At 37.8% G+C, this 25,268-nt stretch overlaps 1 protein-coding gene across 1 annotated transcript; it reads right to left on the minus strand.

Moving 5' to 3' along the window:
- Positions 1–23,284, minus strand: LOC123530118 (mitochondrial carnitine/acylcarnitine carrier protein-like). Its single transcript, XM_053520699.1, has 8 exons — positions 23,231–23,284; positions 19,999–20,126; positions 16,242–16,332; positions 13,228–13,345; positions 9,876–9,948; positions 8,801–8,910; positions 4,011–4,135; positions 1–1,202 (listed from the first exon to the last, which is right to left on the minus strand). Exons 1-8 carry the CDS (start codon positions 23,282–23,284, stop codon positions 1,137–1,139), a joined length of 765 nt encoding a protein of 254 aa, XP_053376674.1. The 3' UTR covers positions 1–1,136.
- Positions 23,285–25,268: the final 1,984 nt, after the last annotated feature.

Here is a 25,268-nt window from a genome sequence, read left to right on the forward strand (position 1 = left end):
GTATAAAAATGTGAATCTATTGAAAAGCATACAGTCAATCATGTATCATAAAACACCTCTATTAAACAGACACCCTTTACTCCAATGATTCCGACCTGTAATATGCAACCTGTGTGTGTCAAAGGTCAGTTTCAGTTTATCATCTGAGTGTCTGCTTTATTGAGATTTAATTGAACATAAACATCTATAAATTTAACATAGAGAACCTGATGTCATGTTTTACTGGTGTCAATTTTTTACTGAATGGAGTGGTTACCTATACAAAATATACTAAACTATACGATCATTTGAGGAATGTATACCAAATATTTTAACTTTGTATTTACACAGATCAGCAAGATGCAGTAACTTTATTTACCTCCAAAGTTTCCATGGGAATTGCAACTAAGGAAACTGGTCTATTGCAAACTTTTGAAGAACTGGTTTCTTGTCATTCTATTTCCAAAGTACAGAGGTTAAATTTTCCTGCCATAATGTTCTCTATACATTTAAGAAATATTTTTAGCATGTCATTTGTTTTTATGGGGTGTTTTAACTGCACAGAGAGATTCTTGCACTCACACACTATTAATACACCTTTTTACACATGCAATTTTAATGGCATAACAGAACTGAATTACAGCCCTATTACAGATATTTCAGAAGGAAATGACATTGCTGAAATTCCCACACATTTCATGGACATTTAGCAACATTGATGGACAAAATATTCATCTTTTTTTTACTTTTTACACTTTTTATGCCAGGATAGTGTTTAACTTAATGCATGTTTACTTGATATAACACCTGCAGAATCCCTCACGATATGTTGGTACCTTGGCCTTACTGGCCTTGGGCACACGCCAATCCCCCAGAAATCTGCAGATGTTAAACATAAAAAAAACATGCATTATCCCTATAGATGCAAGTGTGTGTAGTTTGACTATGTATTCTGCTATAAAAAATAAGGCAGTGCACTTGTACAACCTGCAAAAACAGCAGACAATTACAATGATGGTATTCAAGTGTGTTCATTTCAATTACTTTTCTTCACGCTACAGTTTTCACTATTATATAGTACATAAACAGTGGTGTGGTTTTATATACAAGTAACATATCACAATCGGAGTATGTCTGGTCCTACATTTATTAAATCATCAATCTGCCTCTGGATAAATCAAGTGCAAAAACTTCATAGCTACTTCGTAGCCCATAAAACAAGCCTGAAATTAGAAAAAATAGCATTATTAATTAAAGCAAAGCACAAAATGGCAATATTCATTTACATATCACACAAAATGGCAATATTCATTTACATATCACACAAAATGGCAATATTCATTTACATATCACACAAAATGGCAATATTCATTTACATATCACACAAAATGGCAATTTTCATTTACAGCTTACACAAATTGGTAATATAAATTCACAGATTACACAAATTGGCTATGTTGATTCATACATACATTTGAAATTCAGTACCTCTAGTTCCCAGGGACTGAGCTTCTTAGTTCAAGATGATTAGAATTTGACCTTATTATAGCTTCATATACTTGTACATGTTAAAATGGCATATTAATTTTATATGCTAGTACATTTCAGGAGTACTAAACAATCTGATATGCATTTTTTTCGCAGTTTTGTCACATTTTTGATACATGTTTCTTGCATACTGTAATTTATGATAAAACAGAGCTTAAGAGAAAAGCATTTTGTTAACTTTATTTCTTCTATTAACTGAAGTATGAACGGCATGCAAGAGTTATCCTTGCGCCAGATATTTCCATCCACACTGCCTTCAACCAGTGAAAGATTCCTATCTTACAATGCATGATCATGCCTTTATGTGAGCAACACACCATAGATTTTGAGATGTAAATATATAGGAAATTGACTGAAGGGACATCACATTCAATTCAACATATCCAAAGTTGCAGTATGCAGAATTCCTCATAAACAGAGTGAAAATACATATCTTAAGAATCAATACTGATGGGATTTGAGACAATCTTTTGATAAATATATTTTTGAGATAAGGGAGTTTTAACTACAATGTTCATATATCGATAACACAGTCTTGAAATACAAAGGTATTCAACAAATACTTAACCTTTCATAATAACACAATAATCAGGCATACTATTTACAACCTGTAAAATATGACCTAAAAATGACCTTAACCTTGGGGGGTTACAAGCCTTGGTCTTGCATAACACATAATTTTGTTTATATATAGTGAGCATTTGTGCCAAGTGATAAGTGATATTAAAATAAATTGACTTCTTGTTGTCCGCAACAACACAATTATAGGTCCTATGGTGACTTCAAGTCTTTTATGGTAGAAGAAACCCAATGTGCCCCTCCGGGCATTATTTCATCATGGATGGGCACCTGGGTAGAACTGACTTTTCATAAGCCAGCTGGATTGCTTCTTTACATGAAGAATTCCACACCTTGAGTCTAAACCAGGTTAGTTAGGGGCAAGTGATTCAAAGCCAGCCATGTTAAATATTCAGACACTGATACGTCTCAAAAATAAATTGACCGATGGCAGTGTTATAGAACAGATACAAGACCCTGTAAACATTTTGAGCTCCAAGTGTTCCCTTGACCTTGAAGATATGGGCCTGGGTTTTAAACATAATACTATGTCTAGTTATGGGAACATTTGTGCAAAGTGATATTACAATCTTTTGACAGAATGGCAGAACTATAAACGAGACATCAAGTGTGGCAGACAGACACAGCAGTCTAGAGAAAACTAGCCCTGCCCCCTGGTGGCCACATACATGTTATCATTATGTAACACATCCATGATCGTTTGAACACAGTCAATTTTATTTCTATTTTTTTTGTCTATCATAGATTGAAATTATAAGTATCAAGCAATTTGAACAGTAGAATTTATATATAAACTAGCACAATTTTATTTAATTTTGTAGCATAAAAAATCTGCTATTAAAAAGGGCTTCTAAAAAGCTTTCAATCAAGCTTTTGTTTATCACATCTATGCATTAATGATATGTTGTTAAAATTTCAAGATCAGGTTCTGTTTAACAACAAACAGTTACAACTGAGATGAAACTGCAACACATGTTCAGCCCTTACTATATCTGCTGCTTTGATGAGACAAAAATATGTTGACTCACTAAGACACATCAAGAGGTGAATGTATAGAAGTTGACTAAAGATGCATCAAATTTGCTTTGGCATAACCAGAGTTTCAGTATACTGAATTCTATCTTAAATGGAGTTGAAATACACAAAGATTGAATTCTAATACAACATCATGAGATCGGTGTTGGAGATACCAAATTTCACACTGATTGCAATCTACACCATTTGCTGCATTTTTTCATTTAACATGATGGAGAAAGTTCAAGTTAAAGCCTTAGTGTTTGCTTGAAATGCACGCAAGTTGAGTAAGAAAATGAATCAATGTGGCCATCATGTGCTGGAAATGCCTGTATCCTAACTGGATTTAGGCCTATAAATAAAACATACAGCGTTTCATTTGAATGCAGGTAACATGACTAGAGATAGGCCTTGATACAAACCTAAAAGCATTTGCTGGGAATGCATGAAGCATTGTTGGAGTTAGGTTTTGGAACAAACTTACAGCATTTGTTGCGAATGCAGAAAGCATGGTTGGAGTAAGGCTTTTGAGCAAAACTTACAGCATTTGCTGCCAATGCAGAAAGCATGGTTGGAGTAAGGCTTTTGAGCAAAACTTACAGCATTTGCTGCGAATGCAGAAAGCATGGTTGGAGTAAGTCTTCTGAACAAAACTTACAGCATTTGCTGCGAATGCAGAAAGCATGGTTGAAATAAGGCTTTTGAACAAAACTTACAGCATTTGCTGGGAATGCAGAAAGCATGGTTGGAGTAAGTCTTCTGAACAAAACTTACAGCATTTGCTGGGAATGCAGTAAGCATGGTTGGAGTAAGTCTTCTGAACAAAACTTACAGCATTTGCTGGGAAAGCAGAAATCATGACTGGAGTAAGGCTTTTGAACAAAACTTACAGCATTTGCTGGGAATGCACGAAGCATGACTGGAGTAAGTCCTTTAAACAAAGCTGATGGTCCTTCCTCTTTTATCACATGTCTAAACACATCTCTTATTCCATTTGGATACATCCCAGCTGGGGCTAAAATGAACACAAATATAAGAAGGTTTAATAATATAAACGATGAACCAGAAGGTTACATTAATAAAATTTAGATGTCTCTCCTAAACTGTTTGTTTTGTTAGATTTGATATGGAGACTTTCTAGCTTTTGATGGTGAAGGAAGAAACCATGTGTCCCTCGACGCATTTTTTTATAGTGGGTGTGTGTGTGGGTAGAACCTCCAGACATTTCATAAGCTAGCTGAATGGCTTCCTCACATGAGAGAATTCAACACCTAAAGCAAAGTTTTGAACTTCAGCAGTGCCGGGACAAGTGATATAAGTCAGCAACCTTAACCGATCTACAACAGAGCCCCATAAACCTTGCTTATAAGGAACAGCTTGGTACCTCTAAAAATTGTTCCTTATAACCGAGGTTTCTTATATGAGTATAGCAAACTAGTTGCTTGTAACCAAGGTTTGTATAACGAACAAAATTTGTATATAGCGAACACTGTTTGACTGACATTTGAAAAGGGCTATGTATTCACATTCCGGGCCGACCATGAATCTTTATGTGAGAAAGTTGCGAGTCTCTTGTCATTTTTTTAATATTTTATCTTGGAAAAGGAAATTTTATACTTAAAATGACTAAACGATGCCAGCCAAGGGAATATATTTCGTATCGCATCCATTTTGAAAAAAAAGTGAGCCAATTATTGTTTAATTAATTCGGGAAGGGCTATGAAAAACAACACATGTACTGTGACTGTCCCGCAAACATTCTAATTTCAATCATCATTTAATCCAAATATCAAAACTCCTAAGTAGGCCGCGTGTTAAAAACCAAATTATCTGTGACATATTTAGAACAATAAATCAAAAATGGTTTGTCACATGTTGATTAGATTACGTAAACACACAATACTACCTTAATCGACCATGCACCTACTGGAAAACGTGCATCTCTGATTGGCCAGGAGCACAAAGATCATAAACTATGCCCTTTGATTGACAGGCGCAACTGTTTTCCATTAATGTAATTCATTGTGTATTGAGCAAGCACGCATATGGCAAAAAATATGCATCTGCGAATCTGTGATTTGGAATTTGGGATTTTCTAACGTCCTTTTTCAACAAGTATGCATCCAAATACGCAGAATTAAGCGTGTTGTATTATTTGGTTACGTTGGTTAAAATACTTTTTGTGAGTCTCTACAAATGTAGGGTTATAAACTAAACAACACAAGTGTGCAATCTACGAGTATGTTTTAAAGAATGAAGCGTAATACACAATCGTCTAGTATTTGGTAAATGTTATTGATGATATTATATTTTCTTTTTATTGTATCCGTGAATTAACAAACTAAAGATCATAGATTGTGTTTATGCGCGTGAATATGCCAAGGTTACTCTGAGTTCATCAGAAATTCTCCTGTTTATTTCCAATTTTTAATAATTTTCATTCTCTATGTCTGTTCGCTATAACCCGAAGGGTTTTCCATTGAATTTCATACTTTGGGACTGGAAAAAGTGTTCCTTACCAATTCCTTGATCTAATTCCTCCTTTATTCAATGTAAAAATCCTCAGTTATAGGGAACTCGGTTATAAGGAACACTCAGTTATGTAACCGAGTGTTCCTTACAGCCGAGTTCTTTAAAAGTGAGGTTTTCTGTATATTATACATGATTTCACAGAACTCAAGAAGCTGTGGCATCCTTGTCAATACAAAGCAACCTAAGTCCAAAACGAGGTCAAGGTCAAGGTCAAACTGAGGTCAGGTGATGTTTGAAGATGAGGAATGGTCACAGGTTACATCTGCATTAGTATCAAGTCATTCAAGTAAGGGGTATTGATGCTAGATGAAACGGTCCCATTTGGTTAACCTCTTACAGACAGACGGACGGACGAACAGAAGGACGGACAGGACAATCACTATATGCCTCCCGCATCAGTAGATGCCGAGGGCATAAAAACAGTAGACCTGCCTGCTTAACTCAATAAGGAGAGCACAGATCTAAGAATCGTGGAGTCGTTGAGTTTGATCCCAAGGCAAGGCGTATGTTCTCCATGACAATTTGATTAAAGACATTGTGTCTCAAATCATTTGTCCTCCACTGCTGATTCATGTGGAGAAGTTGGCAGTTACATGCGGAGAAAAGGTTTGTACTGGTACAGAATCCAGGAACACTGGTTAGGTAAACTCCCCGCTGTTACATAACTGAGATACTGTTGAAAAACTGCGTCAAACTCAAAACAAACAAACAATTCCAAGAATGGTAATAGGACATTTTAAGTATTTCCATTTTTTTTAAATTACAAAAATCTATTTTGGTGGGATATAGAAATTCTTGTCCATGTAAGCCTTACTAACAAGAGCTGCCATAGAAGACAGCGCGCTCGTCTATTTCGATGCTGGAAAGTGAAACTGGGCACATCTGAGGAAACTGGCTGTCACTGGAGTGTTTAATGACTCCAATGGTGGATGAAGATATTGCACAATAGCTTGAGTCTGTGTCAAAAATATTAAGCAATAAGAGAGGCAAAGATAAAGTGTATCAAAACACTATATAAGTATAATTCTAAGCAAAAAGGGGGCATAATTCATAAAATATTGGTGCAAGAGTTATGCACCTTGTGTCATATGATGTGGGTGATGATGTGGAACAATTATTTCAAGTTTGAATCAAATGCATTTCCTAATAACTGAGATATAGTGAAAATGCATCAAAATTAACCATAAATTCTAAGAAAAGGGGGCATAATTCATGAACAATTGGTGCCAGTGTTATGCACCTTGTGTCATATGATGTGGGTGATAAGGTGGAACAACTATTTTAAGTTTGAATCAAATCCATTTAGTAATAATGAGATAGAGTGAAAGTGTATCAAAACATTAACCTGAAATTCTAAGTAAACAAGAGGGCCATAAAGGCCTTGTATCACTCACCTGACCTATTGGCCTAAAGATCATCAAGATTAACATTCTGACCAAGTTTCATTAAGATATGGTCATAAATGTGGCCTCTGAAGTGTTAAATAGCTTTTTCTTTGATTTGACCCGGTGACCTAGTTTCTGACCCCACATGACCAAGATTCGAACTTGACCTAAAGATTATCAAGATTAACATTCTGACTAAATTCCATGAAAAAACAGTCATAAATGTGGCCTCTAGAGCGTTAACAAGCTTTTCCTTTGATTTGACCTAGTGACCTAGTTTTTGACCCCACCTGATCCAGATTTGAACTTGACATATAGATCATCAAGATTAACATTCTGACCAAGTTTCATTAAGATATGGTCATAAATGTGACCTCTACAGTGTAAACTAGCTATTACTTTGATTTGACCAGGTGACCTAGTTTTTAACCCCACATGACCTAGATTTGAACTTGACCTTAAGATCATCAAAATTAACGTTCTGACTAAGTTTCAAGGAAGATAAAGTCAAAAATGTGGCCTCTACAGTGTTAACAAGTTTTTCCTTTGATTGGACCTGGTGACCTAGTTTTTGACCCCGGATGACCCAATATCAATCTCGTCCAAGATTTTATTGAGGGTAACATTCTGACCAAGTTTCATTAAGATCGAGCCAAAATTGTGACCTCTAGAGTGTTAACAGTCAAATTGTTGATGACTGACGACAGACGGACAGATGGACGACGACAGACGACGGACACAGGGCGATCACAAAAGCTCACCTTTGAGCACTTGTTTTAAGATTGGGCCCAAATTGTGACCTCTAGAGTGTTAACAATCTTTTCCTTTGATTTGACCTTGTGACCTCAGATGACCCAATATCAAACTCGTTCAAAATTTTATTGAGGGTAACATTCTGACAAAGTTTCATTAAGATTGGGCCAAAAATGTGACCTCTAGAATGTTAACAAGCTTTTCCTTTGATTTGACCTGGTGACCTAGTTTTTGATCCTAGATGACCCAATATCGAACTCGTTCAAGCTTTTATAGAGGGTAACATTCTGACCAAGTTTCATTAAGATTGGGCCAAAATTGTGACCTCTAGAGTGTTAACAAGCTTTTCCTTTGATCTGACCTGGTTACCTAGTTTTTGTTCCAAGATGACCCAATATCAAACTCGTCCAAGATTTTATTGAGGGTAACATTCTGACCAAGTTTCATTAAGATCGAGCCAAAATTGTGACCTCTAGAGTGTTAACAGTCAAATTGTTGATGACTGACGACAGACGGACAGATGGACGACGACAGACGACGGACACAGGGCGATCACAAAAGCTCACCTTTGAGCACTTTGTGCTCAGGTGAGCTAAAAAGGGGATAATTCATGAAATATTGGTGCAACAGTTATGGCCTTTGTGTCATATGATGTGAGTGATGATGTTGAAAAACTATTTTAAGTTTGGATCAAATCCATATAGGAATTACTGAGATAGAGTGGAAGTGCATCAAAACTTTAACCTGAAATTCTAAGTAAAAAGGGGGGGGGGATAATTCATGAAATATTGGTGCCAGAGTTATGATCCTTGTGCCATATGATGTGGGTGATGACTATTTTAAGTTTGAAGGAAACCCATCAAGTAATAACAAAGCTCAAGAGAAAGTGCATCAAAACTTTAACCCAAGTACGGACACGGAAGGACACCGACACTGGGTTGAGTAGGATAGCTCTCCATACTTCGTATAGTCGAGCTAAATATTTGAACTAATATAAAAAAATTAGGAACCTGTTTGTAGACGTGATTTCAAGACATCTGGTGCTATACCAACAGTCCAGTTAAAAATCCCCGCCATACCTCCAGCAAACAGTGTACGGCTTATGCTCAACTCATTACGGCTGAAAATATAAACAGAAAAATGTCTGTGCTATTCAGTAAAGTAAATTTGAATGCAGAATAAATAACTGATAACTTATTGGTCTTGATTTGTTTTTACATACCAATACATATACATAGAAATAACAAGAATAAAGCATAAGTGTGGCTGGCTAGAATTCAAGCAAACACACTTCAAAGGAATAGCATAAAGTATTACATTGTAGTCCAGCTACAAGCAAAGAGCTAGCCAGGCTACTAGCAGTCAGCTGTCAAAGGATATAGGATAGTCCTGCTACAAGCAAAGAGCTGGCCAGGCTACTAGCAGTCAGCTGTCAAAGGATATAGGATAGTCCTGCTACAAGCAAAGAGCTAGCCAGGCTACTAGCAGTCAGCTGTCAAAGGATATAGGATAATCCAGCTACAAGCAAAGAGCTGGCCAGGCTACTAGCAGTTAGCTGTCAAAGGATATAGGATAGTGACTCCAGCTACAAGCAAAGAGCTGGCCAGGCTACTAGCAGTCAGCTGTCTAAAGATATAGGATAGTCCAGCTACAAGCAAAGAGCTGGCCAGGCTACTAGCAGTCAGCTGTCGAAGGATATAGGATAGTCCAGCTACAAGCAAAGAGCTGGCCCGGCTACTAGCAGTCAGCCGTCAAAGGATATAGGATAGTCCAGCTACATGCAAAGAGCTGGCCAGGCTACTAGCAGTCAGCTGTCAAAGGATATAGGATAGTCCAGCTACAAGCAAAGAGCTGACCAGGCTACTAGCAGTCAGCTGTCAAAGGATATAGGATAGTCCAGCTACAAGCAAAGAGCTGGCCAGGCTACTAGCAGTCAACTGTCGAAGGATATAGGATAGTCCAGCTACAAGCAAAGATCTGGCCAGGCTACTAGCAGTCAGCTGTTAAAGGATATAGGATAGTCCAGCTACAAGCAAAGAGCTGTCCAGGCTACTAGCAGTCAGCTGTCAAAGGATATGTACTTACTTATGTCCTTCTGGAGTTAACACATGCTGCAACCATTCATATGTCATGAAGTACATACCGCTGGCTGGCACATCTGAAAATATATTTCTTTTATAATTATACCTTTCTGTAAATTGCAACATATTGCAACAATACACATTAAAATAACACAAATACCATTTGACTTGCTCAAGTGATACAGGTTCATGTCCCATATGTTGTGGTTCTCATCTCAATATTACATAGCTACATATATAAGGAACTAGGGTGAGCCTTTTTATTACAATGGTACACATAATTTCATCACTGTCCTCCGTCCATTGTAGAGCTAGGTGTGTAATTCTGGCTAGAAGGTACCCCAGTTGTTTACTGACCTCTTATCTCTATACCTTTATAGTACAATATCAAACTGAAGACAAAGAAAAGCTTGACCTCATTTTTAATGAGTGGCAAACAGGAAGTAATGTACGGCCTTCTTGCAATGCAGGCAATGAGAGGATAATCATTTAAATAGGACAGGAAGAGGTCAACTTAAAACTCGACTGTGCCAATTATGGAATATCTGTATACAGGGATGTAAACTATGTCCAAAACACAGCATGTTTCATGATAATGACTAATCTCTCTACACTGTCCAATAAATCTGTTGAAAATCAGTCAACTAGAACATCCTGGACATACTCTCAACCAAATATCTAACAAACAGTATTATCCTACCAGGTTTAAAATGAACAAAATGCCCAAATTTCCATACATCATCTCAAATACATTTTTGTGGGCTTTTTTTGTGGGGTTTTCTTTTTTTGCCAAGTTTAACATCACATTTACACAATTAAAGGTCATATGGTTTCCAGCTTTTGGTGGTAGAGAAAGACCCCAGATGCCCGTTCGTGCATTATTTCATCAGGGGCAAGCACCTGGGTAGAACCACCAACCTTCTGTAAGCCAGCTGGATGGCTTCATCACATGTGTTCAACATCCTGAGTGAAGCTTGACCTCCCATTGCTAAATAGTAAGTGATTCAAAGTCAGTGACCCCTTAACTACTCGGCCATAAAGGCTCACTTAACAAATACAATAAAACATATAATACAGACCACCTGCGAAAAAAAACGACAAACTGGTTACAAACACAGATTATAAAATCTACAGTATAACTAAACCTTTAAATACCCACAAATAAAGACAAGCTTTTCACTTTCCTCCAGGCAGTTTTTGTATACAGGTTTGACTGTTTGAGGAGTTTTTCATTGGAATTTGAACATGTAATTTAAAATATCTGTAATAACAATCAACAACTAGAAAATGCTTTTGTAAAAAAGCGCATGTCTCCCCCAATGTAAAGTCCTATAGGCAAGAAGTCAATAGGGGTCAAGTGAAAGTCAAAGAGACACTGATGATTGGCTGCAATAGGGATCATCTACTTGGCATGTCCAGTCATCCAGCTAAATTTCAACACTCTTGGCCTAGTGGTTCTCAAGTCACTGTTCAGGCTCCTGTGACCTTGACCTTTGATCAAGTGACTCAAAATAAATAGGGGTCATCTACTCTGCATGTCCAATCATCCTATTAAGTTTCAACATTGTAGGTCAAGTGGTTCTCAAGTTATTTCAAAAAAATGATTTTACATGAACAGGCCACTGTGACCTTGACCTTTAATAGACTGACCCCAAAATCAATAGGGGTCATCTACTCTGCATGTTCAATCATCCTATGAAGTTTCAACATTCTGGGTCAAGTGGTTCTCAAGTTATTGATCGGAACTGGTTATCAATGTTCTGGCCTCTGTGACCTTGAACTTTAACGGAGTGACCCAAAAAACAATAGGGGTCATTTACTCTGCATGAACAATCATCCTATGAAGTTTCAACATTCTGTGTCGAGAGGTTCTCAAGTTACTGACCGGAAATGGTTTTCAATGTTCGGGCCCCTGTGACCTTGACCTTTACCAGAGTGACCCCAAAATCATTAGGGGTCATCTACTCTGCATGACCAATCATCCTATTAAGTTTCAACATTCTGGGTCAAGTGGTTCTCAAGTTACTGACCGGAAATGGTTTTCAATGTTCAGGCCTCTGTGACCTTGACCTTTAACAGAGTGACCCCAAAATCGATAGGGCTAATCTACTTTGCATGTACAATCATCCTATGAAGTTTCAACATTCTGGGTCAAGTGGTTCTCTAGTTATTGATCGGAAATGGTTTTCAATGTTCAAGCCCCTGTGACCTTGACCTTTGACGGAATGACCCCAAAATCAATAGGGGTCATCTACTCTGCATGACTAATCATCCTATGAAGTTTCATCATTCTGGGTCAAGTGGTTCTCAAGTTACTGACCGGAAATGGTTTTCAATTTTCGGGCCCCTGTGACCTTGACTTTTAACAGAGTGACCCCAAAATCGTTAGGGGTCATCTACTCTGCATGACCAATCATCCTATTAAGTTTCAACATTCTGGGTCAAGTGGTTCTCAAGTTACTGACCAGAAATGGTTTTCAATGTTCAGGCCCCTGTGACCTTGACCTTTAATGGAGTGACCCCAAAATCGATAGAGGTCATCTACTTTGCATGTACAATCATCCTATGAAGTTTCAACATTCTGGGTCAAGTGGTTCTCTAGTTATTGATCGAAAATGGTTTTCAATGTTCAGGCCCCTGTGACCTTGACCTTTGACGGAGATGACCCCTTAACCCCAAAATCAATAGGGGTCATCTACTCTTCATGATCAATCATCCTATGAAGTTTCAACATTCTGGGTCAAGTGGTTCTCTAGTTATTGATCGGAAATGGTTTTCAATGTTCAGGCCCCTGTGACCTTGACCTTTGACGGAGTGACCCCAAAATCAATAGGGGTCATCTACTCTTCATGATCAATCATCCTATGAAGTTTCAACATTCTGGGTCAAGTGGTTCTCTAGTTATTGATCAGAAATGGTTTTCAATTTTCAGGCCCCTGTGACCTTGATCTTTGACGGAGTGACCCCAAAAACAATAGGGGTCGTCTACTCCAGCAGCCCTACAACCCTATGAAGTTTGAAGGTTCTAGGTCAAATGGTTCTCCAGTTATTGCTCTGAAATGAAGTGTGACGTACGGAAGGACGGGTGGACGGACGGACGGAAGGACGGACAGGGCAAAAACAATATGTCTCCCCCAGAGGTGTGGGGGGGGGGAGACATAATTATTGTGTGATTACCTATTCACATATAACATCTCTGCATTCTTGGCCATTTAGGCTTAGTGGCTTTCAGTGCCAGACAGGGAATGAAGAAATTGCATACTGAATATATGTTATCTAATGGAAATTGACTATTGTCACTTGTGGCTCACTGTATTAAAGACATTAATGCCAACAAGAAGATTAAATGATGCTACCTCTTAACAGAGTTGCGCAAGTGCCTCTGTATATACTCCTTATACCACCCTCTTTGTACAGTTTCTTCACACAATCTACAGGCCCATTGTATAATTTATGCTTTGAATCTGCTTGAATCTGCAAGGGAGAAAACATATAAATGATGCTGGCAACAACCTTTGAAAGAAATATTTTAACAGATGTGTAAATCGAGGCAAGCAGTGGTTTAGTGATTAAGGTGGCAGCCACTTAACCTGGAGGCTGTGGGTTCAAGCCCCACAGGGGTCATGACCATGCCTTCTTAAATGACACTAGTACTGCCTTCACCAGGAAGTGGACTTGAGAGTCTGCCTTTACCAGGAAGTGGACTTGAGAGTGACGTGACACTAGTACTGCCTTTACCAGAAAGTGGACTTGAGAGTGACACTAGTACTGCCTTTACCAGGGAGTGGACTTGAGAGTGACACTAGTACTGCCTTTACCAGGGAGTGGACTTGAGAGTGACACTAGTACTGCCTTTAAAAGGGAGTGGACTTGAGAGTGACGCTAGTACTGCCTTTACCAGGGAGTGGACTTGAGAGTGACACTAGTACTGCCTTTACCAGGGAGTGGACTTGAGAGTGACACTAGTACTGCCTTTACCAGGGAGTGGACTTGAGAGTGACACTAGTACTGTCTTACCAGGAAGTGGACTTGAGAGTGACACTAGTACTGCCTTTACCAGGAAGTGGACTTGAGAGCGATTCAAATAAGCTAAATGCTTTCATCACGATCAAACTATAACAAACTAATAACAGTAAACTAACAGATGGTATAACTTTAACAACACTTTTTATGTTTAAGGTAGCTCTGCATGTTTGATAATCCAGAAATCAGGACATTACTTCATTTATCCAGAAAACAAAGAATAAAGCCTAGATATGGCATATGGATAGGAAAATCCTCTTATGTACAATATAAATGTCATCCAACATTTACATTTATAAAAATAGCAACATCATTTCTTTATAACAATATAAAAGGTTAACAAACATGTTGATGTAAAATGAGCCGTGCCATGGGAAAACCAACACAGTGGGTTTGCGACCAGCATGGATCCAGACCAGCCTGCGCATCCGCGCAGTCTGGTCAGGATCCATGCTGTTCGCTTTTAAAGCCTATTGGAATTGGAGAAACTGTTAGTGAACAGCATGGATCCTGACCAGACTGCGCAGATGCGCAGGCAGGTCTGGATCCATGCTGGTCGCAAAGCCACTGTGTTGGTTTTCTCATGGCGCGGCTCAAATCATTCTTAATAATGCTGTTAAATATGCATGAATTTTGTGAATCTCATAAAGTGTAGGGAAATATATAAACAAGAGCTGTCCGTAAGACAGCCAATCCTCGACTACTTGAATTATTGTCCCAGAAGCAGGAAAATGTTACACTAAATGTTAAAATATTTATAGAGTTTCAATCCAGTATCTGCATTAGTTTTGGAGATAGTAACTTGCATGCAAAACTTTAACCGGAAGTTTTATGTTCAAAAGGGGACATAATTTGACCAAAATGCATGTCAGAGTTGGATGTCAGGGATTTGATGCAATCAACTAGTTTTCAACCCCGAAGGCAAATGTGAAGTTTCAATTTAATATCTGCATTTGTTCTGCAGATACTAACTTGCATGCAAAGTCTAAAAGAGGGCATAATTTGTCCAAAATACATGTCAGAGTTATGGGACTTGATCCAGTGAGGTTGGTAACTGATCTAGAAAAATAAAAAATAAGTTTCAAATGTAAATGCCTTTAAAGTAATAGCTGTATGTACTTGCACGCAAAACTTTAACCAGGATTTATTAAGTCCAAAAGGGGCATAGTTTGGCCAAAATGCAGGTCAGAGTTATGGGACTTGATGCTATCAGCTAGTTTATATCCTCGAAGACACAGGTGAAGTTTCAATTCAATATCTGTATTAGTTTTGGTGATAGTAACTTGCATGTAAAACTTTAACCAGGATTTTCTAAGTCCAAAAGAGGGCATAATTTGCCCAAAATACATGCCAGAGTTATGGGACTTGATCCAGTGAGGTTGGTAATTGATCTAAAAAAAAAAATAAGTTTCAAATCTATATACCTTTAAGTAATAGCTGTATGTACTTGCCCGCAAAACTTCAACCAGGATTTTCTAAGTCCAAAGGGGGCATAATTTGGCCAAAATGCAGGTCTGAGTTATGGGACTTGACCCAGTGAGGTTGGTAATTGACCGAGAAAAAGAAAAACAAGTTTCAAAGCTATATGCCTTTAAATGATAGCTGTACATACTTGCATGCAAAACTTTAACCAAGGTATGGCGCCGACGCCGACGCCTGGGTGAGTAGAATAGCTAGACTATTCTTCAAATAGTAGAGCTAAAAATAAGCACACAATCCTTAACATTTTATCTGACCATGTAATAGACAATATGTTGCTTTACAAGTGTGAAATGAACTAAAATAAAACTATTTTAAACTCTGACATCAAGGTATGACCTCGAACTTTGAAATAGGGATCACTGTCATAAGGTCTGTACATCCTGTTACGTTTAACAAATGATGCTAGTTTTATAAATTTCTGTCAAATGGTTTGTAAGAAATGGAGTGTACGAAAAATAAACCTTTAATAACATTTGACCTCTAAGTGAAACTTTGACCTTGACTTTAGTGACCGAAGTCATGCACAATTCTCATCATATTATGTGAACATTTATTAGTGTTATTTGAAAATCAATTAACAGGCTGAAATACATGACCTTCCAGTGTGACCTTGACCTTGGACTTATGCTATGAACTGACAGACAGTTCAACCACTCTATCAAACACCTTCCATGTCTTAGCTCATTGGGGCATAAAAAACATTATCAAAACACTGATGTAATGATATAAACTTGAACTTTCCATGTTATTTGTATATTGAAAACTACATGTATGTTATAAATGTATAATGTATTGTAAAAATTACAGGCAAATATGTAATATATCTTAAGCTGATTTCTTAAACTTGGAGTGTAATGTAAATTACCTGTAATAAACATTTGATTCTCTCTCCAGGGGTCATTATCACTGTAGTGAACACACCTGCTAACATTCCAGCATTGAAAAACTGTAGGTACCTACAACAGAAAAACAGGGGCCATTATCGCTGTAGTGAACACACCTGCTAACATTCCAGCATTGAAAAACTGTAGGTACCTACAACAGAAAAACAGGGGCCATTATCGCTGTAGTGAACACACCTGCTAACATTCCAGCATTAAAAAACTGTAGGTACCTACAACAGAAAAACAGGGGCCATTATCGCTGTAGTGAACACACCTGCTAATATTCCAGCATTGAAAAACTTTAGGTACCTACAACAGAACAAGAGGACCATGATGGTCCTGAATCGCTCACCTATCCCCACATGACCCAGTGTTGAACTGAGTATGACGTCATTATTTCTATTACTTGACACAGTGACCTAGTTTTTGAGCACATGTGACCTAGATATCATCAAGATAAAAAATTCTGACCAATTTTCATGAAGATCCATTGAAAAATATGGCCTCTAGAGAGGTCACAAGGTTTTTCTATTATTTGACCTAATGGCCTAGTTTTTGAAGGCACGTGACCCACTTTTAAACTTGACCTAGATATCATCAAGGTGAACATTCTCACCAATTTTCATGAAGATCTCGTGAAAAATATGGCCTCTAGAGAGGTCACAAGCTTTTTCTATTTTTAGACCTACTGACCTAGTTTTTGACCGCACATGACCCAGTTACAAACCTGACCTAGATATCATCAAGCTGAACATTCTCACCAATTTTCATGAAGATCCGTTGAGAAATATGGCCTCTAGAGAGGTCACAAGGTTTTTTCTATTTTTATAGACCTACTGACCTAGTTTTTAACCCCACGTGACCCAGTTTCGAACTTGACTTCGATATCATCAAGGTGAACATTCTGACCAATAATCATGAAGATCTCGTGAAAAATATGGCCTCTAGAGAGCTCTCAAGGTTTTTCTATTTTTAGACCTACTGACCTAGTTTTTAATCCCACGTGACCCAGTTTCAAACTTGACCTAGATATCTTCAAGGTAAACACTCTGACCAATTTTCATGAAGATCCATTGAAAAATATCGCCTCTAGAGAGGTCACAAGGTTTTCCTATTTTTAGATCTACTGACCTAGTTTTTGACCGCACGTGACCCAGTTTCGAATTTGACCTAGATATCATCAAGGTGAACATTCTGACCAATTTTCATGAAGATCCATTGAGAAATATGGCCTCTAGAGAGGTCACAAGGTTTTTCTATTTATAGATCTACTGACCTAGTTTTTGACCCCACATGACCCAGTTTCGAACTTGACCTAGATATCATCAAGGTGAACATTCTGACCAATATTCATGAAGATCTCATGAAAAATATGGCCTCTAGAGAGGTCACAAGGTTTTTCTATTTTTAGATCTACTGACCTAGTTTTTAACCCCACGTGACCCAGTTTCGAACTCGACCTAGATATCATCAAGGTGAACATTCTGACCAATATTCATGAAGATCCATTGAGAAATATGGCCTGTAGAGAGGTCACAAGGTTTTTCTGTTTTTAGACCTAATGACCTAGTTTTTGACCGCACGTGACCCAGTTTCGAACTTGACCTAGATATCATCAAGCTGAACATTCTGACCAATTTTCATGAAGATCCATTGAGAAATATGGCCTCTAGAGAGGTCACAAGGTTTTTCTATTTTTAGACCTAATGACCTAGTTTTTGACCCTACGTGACCCAGTTTCGAACTTGACCTAGATATCATCAAGGTAAACATTCTGACCAATATTCATGAAGATCTCATGAAAAATATGGCCTCTAGAGAGGTCACAAGGTTTTTCTATTTTTAGACCTACTGACCTAGTTTTTGAACCCACGTGACCCAGTTTCGAACTTGACCTAGATATCATCAAGGTGAACATTCTGACCAATTTTCATGAAGATCTTATGAAATATATGGCCTCTAGAGAGGTCACAAGGTTTTTCTATTTTTAGACCTACTGACCTAGTTTTTGATGGCACGTGACCCAGTTTCGAACTTGACCTAGATATCATCAAGATGAACATTCTGACCAACTTTCATAAAGATCCCATGAAAAATGTGACCTCTAGAGTGGTCACAAACAAAAGTTTACGGACGCATGGACGCACGGACGGACGCACGGACGGACGACGGACACCGCGCGATCACAAAAGCTCACCTTGTCACTTTGTGACAGGTGAGCTAAAAACAGGGGCCATTATAGCTGTAGTGAACACACCTGCTAACATTCCAGCATTGAAAAACTGTAGGTACCTACAACAGAAAAACAGGGGCCATTATCGCTGTAGTGAACACACCTGCTTACATTCCAGCATTGAAACAGAGAAACAAAAATGTTCCAAATAAAAGAGTTTTGTTGGGTGTAATGCGGCTTTTCAAATGTTATTCTGTTATGTCACACCAACACAGTTCAGGACAATAGATGTATGATGACTAAACAACTTCAAATGGTAAAGGGAGAGCCCAGGTGCACCTCCAAGCATAATTAACCCTTACCCTGCTGAATTTCTATAATAATAATAACAATAATCTTTCAGTTTGGACTGTACCAGTTACTGTTAAAGGGGGTGCTTACAAAAAAAGATTCTGACTGAATGGCGAACAGTATAGGTCATGATCAGACTGCACCGGTGTGCAGGCTGATCTTGGTCTGCACTGGTCTCCAAGGCAGAATCACTTGCCACCACCAGCAGGCTAAAGGTTAAAGGCCCGAGCAGGCAACTGTGTTCAACCAATGACCTCTGGTAAACCTCCTGAAAGTTTTCAGTTATATACAGTGGCAGTGATCCTGAATTCCATACCAATCTCCACATGTAAATGACAACTGCTATACACAGATCAGAAGTGAAGGGCAAATGTATATACATGGAGAGTTTACAGTTCATGTGTAAGTCAGAGAAATAAACTGGCAATTCCTTTCAATTAACAAGAAAATAAACATAAATTATAGAAGAAAATTGGGTGTCACATTACACTGGCTTTATACCAATAGTCAATAACTTCTTCCTTTAATCTGAGACACAAAAGATTCCAGCAGAGTGGACTAAATACAGCAAGCCTTTACCAAACCTACATAGTAGTACTGCCTTCAATGTTAACTGTAGAATCTTTTAATTTCAAGGGCACAACATTTCATGATTTTGCTATTTCGTCGGGATATAAGTTCATGGATGTCAACTTTTGCAAATGAAAAGGAGCCGGGTTGAGTAGGATAGCTCTCCTTATACTTTGTATAGTCGAGCTAAAAATGAAAAAGATTTAAATGACAGGAAATTAATGCTATATTTCCTAAGAAAGCTTTGAAACTTGATTAATGACAGACTATATGTTATGGAAACACATGAGAATTAGTTGTTTTTACTAACTTTTACAATGAAAATTGAAAAGCATTTGTAGTGCTTTACTCGAGGTAAACTGCCTAATTTATAAATATCTATATATAACGCTTTAAACACGTAAGCCTCCTTGGCGGTATTGGTAAAGACAATGAAAAAGTTTTTATTGCCGCGGTGGCCCGGCGTTCGATTCCCAATACAGGCATCTTCTGTTTTGGCATTTTTAAGTTTAGAAACAAAAACTCATATTCCAATGTTCATAATATGACCAAACTTAAATTTTAAAGATAGATCATTTTTAGCCAAAATCTGGAGTTCAGTGCCTTTAAGTTTTTCGCATAAAACATGACAAGAAACAACTTACGTGAGATCATCATGTGGGTGCTTCTGCTGTAGCTTCTTACCAACACCAAACCCGAGAAAACAGATTGCAAACATAGGTGATACACCAGTCAGTGGAGCTGCCATGCCTTTGTACAGACCAAAAAATCCCTGAAAACATAGGAGACATGCAAGTCAAAGGAACTGCCATATCTTTGTATGCATCAAAATCATACCTAAAATTAATGATACTACAAACACTTTTTGCATTTTCTATATGCAAGTGAAATTACCAAACTTCAGGAATCCCAAAAATTCACAAGGCTCTAGGAACATGTATTTGCACTATCACAGTTTCTAATAACAGATAAAAAACAAGAGGGCCATGATGGCCCTATATCGCTCACCTGTTATCATTGCACTTGAGGACAAGAAGGTCCTCAGAAAAAATATCTAAATCCAAAGGACAGGAACAACAAAGGGAAGAAATTTAACCAAAAAGAAAAAAAAAATCTTACAAGGTATAGATATGTTAAAATACACCTAAAATTTGGAGGTACCATCCATGTTGTACCACAGAAAACTGGTCTCGTGTTTTCCCTATGGCAAATAATAAAAAAAGTTACTAAAAATAAGCTATTTATAGTAACGTAAAAGGGAAGTAATTTTAATTTGGAATAAAGGGAGGTAATCTGACATAAAATCAGTCCATAGTTATCTACCCTGATTGTCTCAGTCCAACTATTAACAATAATGAAATTTCAAATAAGTCCTGTAAGTACTTACTGATATAAATCCATTTTGATTACAATCAGGGGAGGTAATCGGATATAAAATAACTCTGGAACCTATGATTGGATCTGATTTGTCATGGAATCCAGGATTTCTTGTTGTTGAAGGTATTTTGGAAGTTTGTATCAAATAAAACCATAAATGAAGTCTCTATATGGCTGCAAAAGCCAAAATAGCCAATTTTGGACCTTCAAGGGGCCATAACTCTGGAACCCATGATGGGATCTGGCCAGTTGAAGAAAGGAAGCAAGATCTTGTGGTGATACAAGTTGTGTGCAAGTTTGGTTAAAATCAAATCATAAATGAAGCTGCTATTGTGCAGAAAAGGTCAAAATAGCTAATTTTGGCCCTTTCAGGGCCCATAACTCTGGAACCCATTATGGGATCTGGCAGGTTCAAGAAAGGAACCGAGATCTTATGGTGACACAAGTTTTGTGCAAGTTTGATTAAATTCAAATCATAAATGAAGCTGCTATTGTGCAGACAAGGTCAAAATTGCTAATTCCGGCCCTTTCAGGGGCCATCACTCTGGAACCCATAATGGAATCTCGCCAGTTCAAGAAAGGAACTGAGATCTTATGGTGATACAAGTTGTGTGCAAGTTTGGTTAAAATAAAATCATAAATGAAGCTGCTATTGTGCAGACAAGGTCAAAATAGCTAATGTTGGCCCTTTCAGGGGCCATAACTCTGGAACCTATAATGGAATCTGGCAAGTTCACGAAAGGAACTAAGATCTTATGGTGATACAAGTTGTGTGCCAGTTTGGTAAAAATCAAATCCTAAATAAAGCTGCTATTGTGCAGACAAGGTCAAAATAGCTAATTCTGGCCCTTTCAGGGGCCATAACTCTGGAACCCATAATGGGATCTGGCCAGTTCAAGAAAGGAACCGTGATCTTATGGTGATACAAGTTGTGTTCAAGTTTGGTAAAATTAAAATCATAAATGAAACCACAAGTAGGAGTTAGAAAAGTACTGAGTGTGAGACATGGGGATTAAGTAATTTAGGTTTCTAGTTGGAATAAGATGAGATTGGTCGACTGCAACTGTCTGGGTCCTTATTTTATAAAACATTACTAATGAATTGTGTAACCTTCTATATTGGAGTGTATTCCATTCTAAGGTTTTCAGCATTTGTGTAACACTACTGGTGTAACTGTAGTCATACATGACGTACCTAGCAGCTGACCTTTGGACATTTTCGACTTTGCTAGTGAGGTTTTTTGCCAAGGATGCCAGACGCTTGAACAGTATTCAAGTTGAGGGCGGACATAGGTGTTATAGGCAGCAATTTTGACCTTTTTATTATCAGTTTTGACATTTCGTTGTATGAAGCGAAGAGTGGAAGTTGCTTTGGAAGTGATACTGTCAATGTGTTTGGACCAGTTTAGATCTTTGGAAATGGTTATGCCTAAGTATTTAGCTGCCTCACAAGTTTTTAACTCTATGTTGTGAAGTTTGTAGGGGTAGACTACAGGATTTTTCTTTCTAAAAATTCTAAGGACTTCACACTTGTCCGGGTTGAACTCCATGGACCATGTCTTCTCCCAGGTTTCTAAGCTAATCAGGTCTTGTTGCAGAGATATACTATCTGAAATGGAGTTGATGGTAAGGTATATTATGGTGTCATCTGCAAACATTCTTGCGTTACATTTGACGGAATCTGGTAAGTCATTGATATATACCAGGAAGAGACATGGCCCAAGAACAGACCCCTGGGGAACTCCAGACAGTACAGGAAGTTCACTGGAAAAATGACCATCAACAGCGACTTTCTGGGAGCGGTTGGACAGGAAAGATTTGACCCATTTGGTAATTTGTGGGTTGACACCAAGGCTTTGTAGTTTATAAATTAGTCTAATGTGATCGACCTTGTCAAACGCCTTGGAGAAGTCCATGACAATAACATCTGTTTGTTGACCCTGTTCAGTGTTATTGTAAAGTTCCTGAGTGAAATTAATGAGCTGAGTCTCACAACTGTGACCTGATCTAAAGCCGTGCTGGAACTGGCTAAGTAGCTTATGCTTGTCAAAATAGGTCATAAGATTGGAAACAACAATGTGTTCAAGGAGTTTGGAAGCAATGCAAGTTAGGGAAATTGGGCGATAGTTACTAGGTTTAGACTTGGGACCTTTTTTAAATACGGGGGCTACGGTGGCTTTTTTCCAATCACTGGGTACTAGGCCAGATTCGAGAGATAACCTGTATATATGGGCAAGTACAGGAGCAATTTCATGGTGGAGTTCTTTTAGGATGCGTGGGGATAATTCATCAGGTCCTGAGGCTTTATGTGGGGATAGGCCATAGAGCAGTTTTTCCACACCTTCAGTGGTGACCTGGATCTTAAACCCTGAGAATACGAGAAACAGGGATACTTCTTTGATCAGACGAATTCTGTATGTCCGAATTGTGATGTCAAAAAAAAGGAAAGAATAAAAGGTACGAGACAACTTGGCTGCTCTTACGTAGTTTCAAGTGTTACATTTGGTGGCTGCCATGTTTTAGGAGGAATCCCTGATCCTGACGTTATAGACATGATTCTGAAAATTTATAATTTTCTTGATCGGTTTTTGTTTCTTCCGGGCAGGTCGAAAATAAAACAAGAGAAATGATTGGTTAACATGCATCACTTGACTAATCAAAATGCGTGTTGTATCATAATAGGCGTCCGGACGAACTACTTACGTATAAAAATAACAAAAATATAGGTATAAGACCACTTAATCACTACAGGGTGAACACCACTAAATCTAGTCTGGCTGTTCTCGATTATCTTATAAAATCCACTTGCTTAACTATAGAAAAAGAAAAAAGGATGTTAACTAATATCTCTCTATCTATTGATACTGCTCCCCCACTTTCGGGTATTACTAGCAGCTGCGTGTCAGAAAAAGTTAAAAATAATTGACAACAGTTGTCAACAGTGACAGAAGTTAAAAGATGACAGCACGTCATCGGATAAGTTAAATATTAAAAACCCTGCTATCTAGGGATTGTAGTAGGAGTGCAAGGCCTGTTTCAATATATTAAGATCAGGTTGCAAGATGACATATGAAGGATGGCTGTTCCATTTCATCACCGTTTATGGGGAAAAAAGAAAACTTGAAATAATTGGCAGAGGTATGGACCGGTCTATATGATAGTGGATGCATATGGCGAGTCATTCAGACGGGGCGATCAAGGTATGATGGCAAAGGGGCTTCAACTAAATGGTTTATAAAAAGTAATAAGTATTGTCTCGGTTCGTTCGTCTGCAACCCAAGTTTTTTTTATATATATACGAAAGTTACAGTTCATTTAATATAACTCTCTCTTTTTTACTCATTTACTCCTTTTCGCTTCTTTAAATGTCATAAAATTCTTACGCCGCTATTTTTATATAGCTTGTGATATGAGCATGCAGATTTCGACACATTGCTATCAATATATACAGAAACACAGAAAAAGTAAAAGTAAACAAGGTGCAAGAACAAATTAAATGGCTGTATTTGGTGTACAAAGTAGAAAATCGTATGTACTGACAGAAGACACCTTGTAATTATTAAAACTTCACAGGATTATGACTTCGCATCTTAAGTTGTGCATCTGGTATTTTAATTGGTATTTTACACAACCAGACCAGAATTATGGCCCTTAGCTAAGTCAAACATATACGTAAACGTGCCTAAAAAGTTCTGTTCCATGTATCTCAAAAAGTATTTTACCTAGGAGCACGAAGCACGAAGCATTATAGGAACATATTTCAATATGTGAAGTTATGCACCTAAGATTTTGTATGAGATTTCACTCAGCCGAACCAGAGTAATGACTCTTGAATTATTAAAAGATATGCATAAAAGTGCATAAAAGTTTGTGTCGCACGTATATCAAAACGTATTTGACCTAGGATGAAATGTGAAAATAATATTATTCAGAATGTGCAGTTGTGCACCTGGGACGTTGTATATTATCACTGTCAGTCAGACCAGAGTTATGGCCCTTATTTTTAATCAAATTCTGCATAAAGGAAATACAAGTTTGTATCGCATGTATCTCAAAAAGTATTTGACTTAGAGTCAAAAACGTTAGAGGGTTGTTATACAGCATGTAAGGTTGTACACTTGGTGTTCTCTTTGGAATTTCAGTCCACCAGACCAGATTTATCGTATTTGAAAAATACACCTTTGTGTTGCATATATCGTAAGAAATGTTTGACCTAGAGTCATTAGTCCATGCAGGAATATTATTCAGCATATGAATTTGTGCACTTGAGTTTTGCTTTTGATTTCACTCTGCAAGACTAGAGTTATGGCCCTTGCCTTAGTCAAAAATATGCATTTAGGGCATAAAAGTTTGTGTTCCATTTATCTAAAAAAGCATGTGAAGTTTTGCACTTGGTGTTCTGTTTGGAATTTCACTAAGCCAGACCAGGGTTATGGCCATTGACTCAGTTAAACATACACATAATTATCAAAGTCCTTAAAAAGTTAAAGTTGCATGCATCTTAAAAATATTTCACATAGAGTCATGAAACCATGTAC

Source organism: Mercenaria mercenaria, chromosome 13 (assembly GCF_021730395.1).
Source record: "Mercenaria mercenaria strain notata chromosome 13, MADL_Memer_1, whole genome shotgun sequence".
Classification (NCBI taxonomy): domain Eukaryota; kingdom Metazoa; phylum Mollusca; class Bivalvia; order Venerida; family Veneridae; genus Mercenaria; species Mercenaria mercenaria.

Bases quoted from the DNA above. Each gene is read 5' to 3' on its own strand.
- LOC123530118 (XM_053520699.1), bottom strand. From the start codon at position 23,284: ATGTCTATAACGTCAGGATCAGGGATTCCTCCTAAAACATGGCAGCCA. The intron at 20,127-23,230 runs GTAACACTTGAA...CTATGTTTTCAG, and splicing joins AAACATGGCAGCCACCAAAT to GGATTTTTTGGTCTGTACAA. The intron at 13,346-16,241 runs GTAATTTACATT...TCTCCCTTGCAG, and splicing joins GAATCAAATGTTTATTACAG to ATTCAAGCAGATTCAAAGCA.